This window comes from Equus przewalskii, chromosome 13 (genome assembly GCF_037783145.1).
Source record: "Equus przewalskii isolate Varuska chromosome 13, EquPr2, whole genome shotgun sequence".
Taxonomy (NCBI): Eukaryota; Metazoa; Chordata; class Mammalia; order Perissodactyla; family Equidae; genus Equus; species Equus przewalskii.
Window position 1 is genome coordinate 37,243,017 of NC_091843.1, and position 12,040 is coordinate 37,255,056.

Sequence of the window (12,040 nt, forward strand, 5' to 3'; positions counted from 1 at the left end):
TAGACATAGGGAGATAACTGGCAGGGATCCTAGGAAGTGTAGAATATTGATTATATAAAATGTGGACTGGTTTTGTTGGGGTCCTTAAATCTTGTTGTCAGTGTCTTAGGATCCTATAGAGAAATTGGACTTGGGTTTGTTTTTTATCACATGACTGGAGGAACTTAGCTTGTGTTTGCTTTCTCCTACCAGAATTGGTACACATAAGACAGTTAGCTGGAGAATTTGGTTTGGCTAGAGTTAAAACATCTAGGGGAGATGGAACATGCAGTCTGAGGAGAAAAATGTTAATAAGGAGGGGAAGACAGGTTGCTTACCTAGGGGATTGCTTCTCAAACTTGAGTGTTTCTGGAAATCACCTGGGCATCTTGTTAAAATGCAGATTTTTAATTCAGTAGGTCTGGGATGAGGCCTAACATCTGGGATTCTACATTTCTTTTTTTTTTTTGAGGAAGATTAGCCCTGAGCTAACATCTGCTGCCAATTCTCCTCTTTTTGCTGAGGAAGACTGGCCCTGAGCTAACATCTGTGCCCATCTTCCTCTACTTTATACGTGGGACACCTGCCACAGCATGCCTTGCCAAGCGGTGCCATGTCCGCACCCGGGATCTGAACCGGCGAGCCCCAGGCCGCCAAAGCGGAACGTGCGAACTTAACTGCTGCACCATCCAGCCAGCCCCTGGGATTCTGCATTTCTAACAGGCTCCCAGGAGATTTCATGCTGCTGGGCTACAGACATACTTTGAGGAGTAAGAACCTAGGGGTTTGATATTCCCAAACAGGCATCTCTGAACAGAAGCAGGCTGTATCGCTCTCCTTCATTGCCAGAGAATTTGAACAGGCCAATACTGAAGCAGGTGGTAAAATTCAAGGACAACCCAATACCAGATAAAGTAAAGAAGAAGTATTGTTCTAGCCACAGAGAGCTCAGGAAGGTAAGAACTTTTTAAGATGAAAATCTGTTTAATCTTTTATTTCATTGTCTTCTCTACTTTTCTAGTATGGAGATTGCTTTAGTATATCCTTTTTGTCTTCTTCCTCATTACTTTTACTTTTTTTTGTTGAGGAAGATTGAGCTAACATCTGCTGCCAATCCTCCTCTTTTTTGCTGAGGAAGACTGGCCCTGAGCTAACATCCATGCCATCTTCCTCTACTTTATATGTGGGACACCTGCCACAGCATGGCTTGACAAGTGGTGTGCAGGTTGGTGCCTGGGATCCAAACCCGTGAACCCCAGGCTGCCAAAGCAGAGTGCACAAACTTAACTGCTACACCACCGGGCCAGCCCCTACTTTTACTTTATCTCTTTATTCTTTCCATCTTTCTTTTTCCCTTTTCTACATCTGCATCCATATGTAAAATATTTATCAATAAATATCTATGTTATATTATTCTTTGGAAATGACGTTGTCATGCTGTCTTCCCAGCCCTCTTTTTTTTAAGATCTGAGAGAATACAAGGAACTTAGGTTGGTAAGGATACTTACTGCTGTTTTTACCTGCATTCTGTTGGAAACAGCATCATAGAGCACACTGGTTTCGTGGATTACAACCTCTGAAAAACTTAGCCCTCAACCCCCACCCCTACTTAAAAAAAAAATCTAAATATATTTGACTATTTTATAAAATCAGTATATGACAGTATAGAAAAAGCAAATAAGCAAAAAGAAGCAGTTGCAAAATACCCATAATCTCACAGGCCAGAGATAATTACTGTTAACACTTGATGTATTTTCTTCCAGACACTTTTTTTTTTTTTTTTGCTGAGGAAGATTTGCCCTGAGCTAACATCCATGCCAGTCTTCTTCTATTTTATATGTGGGTCACCACCACAGCATGGCTGCTGACAAGTGCTGTGGGTCTGCACCCAGGAACCGAACCCAGGCCACCAAAGCAGAGTGTGCCAAGCTTAACCATTAGGCCACAGGGCTGGCCCCCAAAAAACTTTTCTATGCAAATATTTTTTTCTCTTATTAAAGTAGTATTATAAAGTACGTATTTTGTAACCTACTTAATGATATTATAAACTTATTTTCATGTTAATGAAATTAACCTACTATATACTTTTTATGGTATAATACTAATCTATAATATGTCAAATATGATTTGTTTAACCACGAGCCTGTTATTGAATATTTAATTTATTAGTAATTTTCCTATATTATAAACATGCTGAGATATCCATCCTTACAGCCAAATCTTTGTGCATATCTTTATCTCCTTAGGAAAACAAGTGGAATTATTAGATCAAAGGGTATGCATATTTTTAATGAGTCTCCACTCCTTCCATCCCCTGGTTTTTAAACCTTTAACATGAGGATTGGGGGTGAGAGGAATCTTGTCATCTTCAGGGCTTAGGTCTAAAGAAGACAGTCTCTCTCTGTGACGTTAATATCACTCACATGTTGGAGGAAGATTCTAACCAGGGGCATCTGATTGGTGATTTCTCCAAGGTGAGTTTGGTTACATCCATTCTATATTTCGGTGAGTCATTTTGGATCTGAATCTTTTCTTCTCTGCATGCAGAAGACACTAGGTATAATTATGCATCCTCACTAAGTACTCTTTGATATCCTGAAGGTGCGTGGTGGTAGATCTAGGCCCTAAGACTTTCAGATGCTAAAGTATTCCTTGTTCATTCTGGGAAAATCTAGAGCAGTGAGGAAAGTGTGAGGCTTTTTACTTTTTTCTTTCTTTATCTTTTTTTTTTTTGAGGAAGATCAGCCCTGAGCTAACATCTGCCGCAAATCCTCCTCTTTTTGCTGAGGAAGACTGGCCCTGAGCTAACATCTGTGCCCATCTTCCTTTATTTTATATCTGGGACACCTGCCACAGCATGGCTTGATAAGCAGTGGGTAAGTCCGTGCCCGAGACCTGAACCGGCAAACCCTGGGCCGCTGAAGCGGAGCACATGAGCCTAACTGCTATGCCACTGGGCTGGCTCCTTACTTTTTTCTTTTTAAAAATATCTTTTAAAATTATGTAAATAATTCTTGGTGATTACAGAAAAGGTAGAAAATGAAATCTACCCCAAAGGGTATCAACCACAGTATTATTACTTTTAACGTCTTGGTATATATTCCTCCAGACTTTTTTCTCTGTCTTTTCACAAACACACATACACAGATATATTTTTTGTTTTTCCACAAAAAAATGGTTTATAGTTTTGTGATCCACTGGGGGTTTTTTCCTCATTTGATGTATCAGGAACATCTTTTCATGTCAATGAACAGTTCTGTTTCATCATTTCATCATTTTTAAATAGCATAGTATTTCATTTTTTTGGCTGCCCATAATTTCTTGATGAGTCCCTTCTCATAGGATATTTACTTTTACAGTTTTCTTTTGTGAACTATACCAAGATAGACATATTTGTAGCTAAATCTAAAACTTTGTACACATCCTTAATTAGTCCCTTAGAATCAGTTCTTAGAACTGCTGCATATGCATATTATAGACACCATTGATTTTTGAAGGCATCTGGGATTTTAAAGGTCATTTGGAAAGAAGGATGATATATGGGTCTTTGATCTCAAATCTGGGTATAGAAAACTTGCTGTTATTTCAGCTGTTGGGTATTTCTAGGTATGTGTGCTGCCAACCGTGTCAGGGAGACACCAAGATCTGAAGTACGTCAACCCAGAAACAGTAAGCAGATTTCTGGAGATGGTAACTGGTTACGTAAGCTACCATCTGGTCTATTCTGTCCCTAAAATCCCCACTTTCATTTGTATTTCTGTCACTGTGTTTACTCACATGGGCTCCTCATTCAGCTGAAGCTGGATTAAAGGACTCCCTTTTATCCCATTCTTCTGTCACTTTTGTTTTTAATGAAACAAATGATATATAATTGTTATGAAAGAAAGAAAGAAAAGGAAAGAAAGAAAAGAAAGGAAAAATCACCCAATTTGGGTGACCTTACATCCTGGTTTACATGTTATAATCCCTTTTATGCCTATTAATGCAGGGTAATTATTAATAGTGTTGTCTTTCATTCTCAAAAGTGTCCTGGTTTGTGCAATAATTATTTAGTCACCCTACCCATAATCTTGCCACCAGAGATAACAACTAGTAATATTTTCCTATGGCCTTCCACATTTTATTCTGGCGTATGTTTTATAAAAATAGGATCATAATGAACATGTAGTGTTGCAATTAGCTTAGTGAGACATTGTAAACATCTTTCTATATCAATAAAAAGATATCTGTATTATCCTTTTAATGGCTATGTAATATTCTATTATACTGACATGTATAATTTATTTAACCAAACCCCTATTATTGAATATTTATTTGTAATATTTTCATAACCTAAAACAATGCTGAGATGAATATTATTGTGCCACATCTTTGTGTACTTTCCTGTTTACTTAAGATGTTAGAAAAGAAATTGCTGAGTCAAAGTGTAACTATATTTATTTTTATATGTATTCACAAAGTTTCCTCCAGAAAGGTTAAACCAATTTACACTCCTACAAGTAGCTTAAGTTTCCTCCTCTGGGTATTAACCCTTTCCTTCCATATCCTTTTCTGAAAGACTTGCTTTCTTCCTTTATAGTGGAGGGTGGGGAACCATCTCCCATTTCTTCATGCAAAATTGGCTTCTGTAGCTGCTACCTGGGCCCCTTGGGTGTCTTCTGAGAGGCTGATTGCAGCCATGCCTGCCTCCAGATGAGTAGCCTGAATATGGTTTTCCCTGGTGTCCTGGCAATACCAGCTATTTTGGTTCTCCAAAAAGGCCATTTTCTATTTCATCCTCTTATGTGGAGTGGAGTTGAGCCATTGCCACATTTCAAACACAGGAGGACTTTGGAGGTTGGGAATACAGTGGAGTCCTGGGTGACTAAAGGGAGTGCAAATAAGAAACTGTGTGACTGGCTCTTCTCTCCCTCGGAGTGACAGTGGGCAGGGTATTCAATCACAGTTTCTGTGCAGGTGGCTGCCTTGCTGTCGGGGAAGTTCCAGGGTCTGATTGAGAAGTTTTATATCATTGATTGCCGCTATCCATATGAGTACCTGGGAGGACACATCCAGGTGAGGTTACATTGGGGTCATTAGTAGGGAGGAGCTGGAAATAGCTTTCTATTTATGAACTCTAAAACCAGGGCATAGATTATACATTTGGAGTACATCAAGGCTGAAGTCCTCATTCCTGTTCCAATTCTGTACATCTTGAACAATTTACTTTCTCTTTCCTTCCTAGACCAATCTCCCTTTTTTCTATAGGAGCCAAGGGCTCCTACCTGGAAATAAAAGCATTAACCCAAGGACTGAGAAACACTTGGCAAACACTTACTGCTCATAGACATTCCTCACAATGATTTCCACACTTTAGGGTGGTTCAGTTCTACAAACATCTATCAAGCACTACTACATACCAAGCTCTACGCTAGGCCCTGGGGGTAGATAGAGAGATATAATTAGGTCTCTGCCCTGAAAGTGCTTTTAGTCTAGCCTTCCTGGCCCAAACATCCCAAGATGGTATCCCAGTTATTTCTAAGTTTTGGAACTGTCCACAGGCCCTTAAGGAAGTACTTACTAAAATTCTTCTACAGGGAGCCTTAAACTTGTACAGTCAGGAAGAACTGTATAACTTCTTTCTGAAGAAGCCCGTTGTCCCTTTGGACACCCAGAAAAGAATAATCATCGTGTTCCACTGTGAATTCTCCTCAGAGAGGGGTCCCCGAATGTGAGTGTCTACATGGGGTAGGGCGGGTGGTGGAAATGGATCTTGAGTTGAGACTTACAACCAGGGAACCTTCCCAGAGCAGTTCAGACAGAGACTGAAATGAACAAATGCTTTCTACTGCAGTTTGAAGAATGTTAGGGAGGTGGAAGGAAAGGGTTTCTACAATTTAAAAATGTGGAGCAGTGAAGAAAAAAGGATTGGGAATGAGCCATCAATGGAGGAAAGGAGAAAGTGTGCTACTTGAACCTGTTTTGCAAGAATAGTGAGATCTGGAGGTCCTTTTTGGAGTTAGCAATAGTCTAGTCTTTCTCCCCATCCCCAGTAAATGGCCAATGAAATCCTAACCTTGCTTCTTTCTACCCCACCCATCTCTGGATCTTCTCTAAAGGTGCCGCTCTCTGAGAGAAGAGGACAGGGCTCTGAACCGGTATCCTGCATTGTACTACCCAGAGCTATATATCCTCAAAGGGGGCTACAGAGATTTCTTTCCAGAATATATGGTAAAGGAAAGGGCATGTGGGGCAACAGGGGAACTCAGACTTGGGGGAGCCAACGTTAACATGCAACTCCCAGGGTGTGCAAATCCCTCTGAAAAAAAACTGCTGCTCCTTCTTAGCCTCCTTATTATACTTAGTAGGCAGAGTTCAGGAGTCTAGAGGATCCCTTACTCTGTCCTTTACCTTTCAGGAGCTATGTGAACCACAGAGCTACTGCCCTATGCATCACCAGGACCATAAGGCTGAGCTGCTGAGGTGTCGGAGCCAGAACAAAGCATGGGAAGGGGAGCGGCAGCTGCAGGAGCAGATTGCCTTGCTGGTGAAAGACGTGAGCCCATGATAACGGGTCAGCCCCTGGCTGCCTGGGAGTCGTCAAAAGACACTGTAGAAACTCTGAGCAGAAAGAGGCTATCTTCTATGTATTAACCCAAGATTGTTAAAAGATGTCTGCAAATCAACAGGCTGCCAAACTAATGGAATCCCAGGCCTGGCGATTGGTTAGGTTTCAGTAAAGCTGCTGGCTTGTGGTTAAGTCCTGGAGCTGGCTCTATAAGGCTGTAGCCTTGGGTTGCATACATATTTGTGTTGCTTCAGGAAGCAGTTGCATTCTCTTCCCAACTACTCATATCTTCTCACAAGCCAGCCAGCTCTTTCTCTCCCTGTGCTTCTGGCTATGCAAGAGAGTTGTCCATCTTTGTATTTTCCTTCTTTGTTTCCCTTTCTCTCTTTTTCTTAAATGGGAAAATAAACATTGCAGAATGAGGGATGTGATTGTGAGCCCAGTCTGCCCCTAGAAGATCTGTATAAGGTCAGTCTCCTTCAGACATAAAGGTGTAACCATCTCTGTTCAGAGCTGAGGCCATGATGCTTTTCTCTAGACCAGTGGTTCTCAAAGTTTGGGCCCTGGACCATCAGCATCATCTGAACTTGTTTGAAATGCAAATTTTTGAGCCCCACCCCAGACCTACTAAATAAGAACCTCTGAGGTTAGGGCCTAGAAATTTGGGGTTTAGTAATCTCCCTTTCAGGTGATTCTGATGCACACCAATGCTTGAGAACCACTGCTCTGGAGTTAAGGAAAACCTTTTAACCTGCATTTTTCAGCAATATTTCAGGCTTTCCTTTCCTAGATCATTCCATGGTATGAGTTAGCTGAAAGTGTGCCCCAGACTCAGCACTCTGGTATCTAGGCTCAGAAAACCACAATGATTGACATTCTCTAAGGCGGCTGATAGGTCTGAGTTGAGATCAGAAGGTTCCTTATCTACAGTCTCAATGGGATTTTAACTTTTCCCATTTCCCAGACTCTTCCCCACTCCATTTCACATCTCACAAAGACAAGTTTAGGATTTAGGATGCTTGGAAGTAGAGATTTGTGCTATGTGAAGACAGGAATCAAAGAATATAAAAGTACCAAGCAAGATCAGTTGGACTTAAGGGAGACTTTGTGAACTGCAGTCTTCAACAATAGCTCAGGGTTTCCTTTCTTAGAGCTCTTTAAGGCGAGTAGGCTCTGTCAGCATAGTAAGATACAGCCATACTTGGTCTAGGTGGCAGTGGAATTGATTGAACATTGTCATTCTCTGGTATTATCCTAGTAGTAGTCATAGCACAGGACCAGAAAAGGACCAAGGGCTCTGAAGCCCAGACTGAGATAGAATAGAGACAAAAATGACATCTTGCTGGGTTCTGGAGCAGAGAGAATTTTTACAAGTGAGCAGGAGGGAAGGAGGGCAGTAGCTGCTCTGATTTTGCACGGTTTGCAAGTGCTCTGCTCCTGGAGTGCCACATGCATGCTTCACAGCAGAGGGCACTGCTGTATTCTCTAAGCCAGCCACTGAAGCCTACCGCCTCCGGTCATAGCTCTCCTAGCTCATGCCTGTCTGTCCAGAGGGAAGCTACCTCTCTGGCCTTCTCCCTGAGCCCTTGAGCTCAGAGCTCAGAAGGGCTGGGGGCAAAAGGGAGAGAAAAGCTGCTGCTACACTAGGTGGGGATGGCCAAGGGAAAGATGCTGCTCCTCTGTCCCAGCGCCCCCCCCCCCCACACACACACACTGCCCGACCCCCAAGAAGGAACTCTAGTTAGTGTGAGGAGGAAACTGCTTGAAGCACCTCCACTTCCAAGTGTGAGGAGGGCTCCCCGACTTACTGCCTTCCCTATTGGGTCATTTCCTGATAATTTTCCCCAGAAAGGTAGAACCAAGGACCCACCTGGGAAGAGATTGGTGCACATGTGTTCACATTTCAATTATCTCAGTTAAGTGGAAATTCTGAGTTACAAAACAAAAAACTAGAACTTACTTAGTTATCTACTTTGTGAAAAGTTGTATTTGCCTAAAGGGCAACATTTTCCCATATGATTTCTTTTAATGTTCTCCAACTATATAGGTACCGTGTGATTTGATTCATGTTATTTTAAGGAACAATACCAACAGTAGCTAACACTTTTCAGCTGCTTACTGCATACAAAACTTTTTATGAACTCATTTTATATATATAAACTAATTTTTACAACAATCCTATGAGGCAGGTAGTCATTTTTATGCATGTTTTACAGATAAAGAAATTGAGGAACAGAGGGATTAAGTGACTTGTTTAAGATCACACAGCTAATGAATGGTGGAATTGGATTTTTACCCAGGCAGTATGGCTCCTTAATGAATTTTGTTGTTACCAAATCCTCATCAATGAACAATGTGTCTTCCTAAGTTAGCACTGTATTAGGTGTTAAATATGTAAGAGCCTCAATTGTAGGTTCTTGAGAAATCCAGGTCATAGGGTTGCTTGGGTTTGGGAAATGAGGCTGAGGGCAGACACTAAGACCCTAGCTCAGAACCTCGGCACAAGGCCGTCTTAGGGGGTTAGCTCTGCACCGGTGTCCTTGCTCTGACTGGTATTTGTCCATCATGAAGTCAAGTAATAAAGAATGGAAATCTTTTGGACTGAAAACTGCTTCTGGTTGTCAATCTCAGCCTAGGAGCTGGCTGACCTCTGCTACAGAGAGGGGAGGAGCATTTCCCTTTCCTTATCAGGAGTATAAATTGGGAGGCATGGAGGATTTTCTTTCCCCATTTAGTTAAGGCAGAATGTTAGGGAAACACCAATGCCTTTAAACATATATCTAGGGTTGTCACTCCTAAGTACCACAGATATTCAGATGTGACAGTCCCTGCCCTCAAGAAACTGAAAAGGTAGAAAATAATTCTCTTCGTTCCCATCCTTACAAACACTCTGGCCCGCTAGTATATTCAGCCAAAGGAGGAAGTACTGTAGCTTCCAGCTCCAAAGCAGCAGGTCAGGTGTGGGGGGCTGGCTAAGTTCACAGAATAGTTAACTCCTGCATGCCACCTGGGGTAGCATTTATTCAGTGCTTGTTATGTGCCAGGCACTATGCTAAACCCATTACTCAATTTAAATGTGTCTAATCCTCACAACTGTTATATGAAGTAGCTACTGTTGTTATTTTACAGATGAGGAAACTGAAGCACAGGAAAGTTAAGTGACGTGCTTAAGGTCACCCAGCACGTGTTGGAAATAGCATTTGAATCCAGGCAGTCTGTAAAGCTTGTGCTCTGTTTTTTTTTTTTTAAAGATTTTATTTTTCCTTTTTCTTCCCAAAGCCCCCCGGTACATGGTTGCGTATTTTTAGTTGTGGGTCCTTCTAATTGTGGCATGTGGGATGCCGCCTCAGCATGGCCTGATGAGGGTGCCATGTCTGCGCCCAGGATCCGAACCGGCAAAACCCTGGGCCGCCGAAGCGGAGCATGCGAACTTGGCCACGTGGCCAGCCCCCAAGCTTGTGCTCTTAACTATTATTCACTATACTGCTAATACTCTGAGATTAGCTAGGATAGCAGCAGGAATTAAAGCTCAACAGTGAAAGAGGTTCTTGATAGAAGGCAGAAAACCAAGATTACAAATGAAAGTGGAGTAAGATACAGGACCTTTGGACCTTTGAGCCCCAATCAGTGGACTGCAAGGCCCTCCCAGGACAGGGTTTGTGTCTTAATCATTTTTGCACCTGGCACAAAGCTGGACCCATAATCAGTCTCAAAAGACATATTGAATTGAACGATGGCTGAGTAACATCATCTTTGTAGAAGGGACTGGCTCATTTGTCATTATCCACCAGGTTCCCAACGGCAATGCTGCTTATCTAGCAGGTGTTGGCAGTCGCAGAGAACATGGTTGGTGGGGAGAGGGGGTGCTGGAGGAGCTGTCAATATTAGTCTTGGAGTCATATTTATTTGCAGAGGTTTCCCCAACCCTCCCCTAGCCTTAGTTACCAATCCTCATTAAAGGCCCAATGATGTCAGGCTCTCCACTGCAGTACCCAGACAGAAATATGCTCCAAGCATCTCATTTACTCTCACAATAAGGCTGACCTCTTACAGGTGGAATTGGGCATTGCTCTTAGCCCATCAGTTTGACTTTGTTCCTGCCTTCCTGGTCCATTCCATGGGGATAGCATTGAGTAGATACTCTGAGTAGGCACCCTGAGAAAGTGCCTTTTCCCAACCTACCTCCTACCCCGAACTTGATTTGGCTTGGTTGCTGAAGGAGGAGGAAAGCAGAGGTGACACCCCTTGACTACCCCCTGTCTTTGTTGATTCATAGGTCTCAGCCCTTTCCTAGCATCCCAACCACCTGAAATTGTTACTGTTCTCTTTGTAAATTCTGTTTTGAAACTATTGCCAGAGTGAAGTGGAAAGGGGGGGCTATCAGCTCCCCCGCTACAGGTTTCCTAACTTTACTGGAGGAGAGGGCTTGGGAAAGGTACATAGAGGTAGGGTGGAGCTGGGGGGAAACAGGCCCTGTACAAAAGCTGAGTACCCAGATGTTCACTTTCCCAGCTCTCCTATAAGACTGGCAGGGCAAATATAGATTAAAATGAAGCACAAACTCCATTTAAAGTGCATTACAGCTCAGGAACCAGCTCCCCCTGGGCAGGAGAAGGGAGGAAAGGGCACAGAGGCCACATCAGTCTCCTTCCTTATCTAGGGCCACATGTCTCTCTCCTAGCTTTTGTGAAGGGTGATTTACACCCCTGGCTGGAATGACTCTCTTTCTGGGCTGATTACATCGGCAAATGCCCCCCAGAGGCCACAGCAGGATGGCCATATTCAGAAGCAGCAGCCAATAAATCTTACAGGTTTATATTGAGCTTCTCGATACCCTCCCTCCTGGCCTTCTGCCAGGCCGGCTGTGGAGGTAAGGAGAGGGCTTGGTTGGAGGGTTAGGGGAAGAAACCCTGCATTTCCGTTCATCACTCTCTTCTCTAAGTACTGGTTAGTTCCCATTCTTCCAAGACATTCTGCCTGTATCTTTACCCTCGGACCAGGTGGGAATCTGCCCTGGGCCCAACAAATATCCTTATCCTTATGGGTAGAAATCCTGGGTTCTGGGCACAGCTGTGTTTCTATCTAGCGAGAGATCTTGGTAGAGTAGCTTGCCCTCTGAAACATCATCTGAAAATGATGAGGCTCCTAAATGGTCTCTCCAGCCACCTTCCTCAATGATCTTTTTTTTCGTCCAGGGAAATCTCTGCTATTTAGTCTGAGGGAAGTTTAATCCTTTTTCCTCCCTGATAACACAGAAGGGGCTGAATTTTGGAGTCTAGTCTGGCAACGGTCCCGGGATCTGCCTCAGATCTGCTCCCAGCAAAGCTATTTCACCTGTCTGGCACCCATCTTGGCAGAATATTGGGGTTAATGACAACTGAATCTTACCCTTGAAGATACTTATGGGGGAAATGAAATCATACATGTGCAAATTCTAAAAGAAAAGATACTAGAAATGCAAGTGCCCTTGTGCTGGTTCGAATTTTGTTACAAGATTTCATTTGCGGTGACTGT

The 12,040-nt window shown here is 42.8% G+C and overlaps 1 protein-coding gene across 28 annotated transcripts in view; it reads left to right on the forward strand.

The window, feature by feature from the left end:
• CDC25C (cell division cycle 25C) overlaps nt 1–11,987 on the forward strand; it is a 34,439-nt gene extending 22,452 nt beyond the window's left edge. For 13 of the 28 annotated variants that reach the window (XM_008520808.2, XM_070570833.1, XM_070570818.1 and 10 more), the window contains 7 exons: nt 783–935; nt 2,352–2,453; nt 3,586–3,648; nt 4,936–5,034; nt 5,556–5,689; nt 6,078–6,189; nt 6,377–9,134. In XM_008520808.2, the coding sequence (XP_008519030.2) occupies nt 783–935; nt 2,352–2,453; nt 3,586–3,648; nt 4,936–5,034; nt 5,556–5,689; nt 6,078–6,189; nt 6,377–6,526 (813 nt within the window). In that variant the 3' untranslated portion in view covers nt 6,527–9,134. Of the gene's footprint in view, nt 1–782; nt 936–2,351; nt 2,454–3,585; nt 3,649–4,935; nt 5,035–5,555; nt 5,690–6,077; nt 6,190–6,376; nt 9,135–11,207 lie in introns of those variants that run through there. The other 15 variants (XM_070570823.1, XM_070570822.1, XM_070570835.1 and 12 more) reach the window with 4 other exon arrangements.
• The last annotated feature ends 53 nt before the right edge of the window (nt 11,988–12,040 follow it).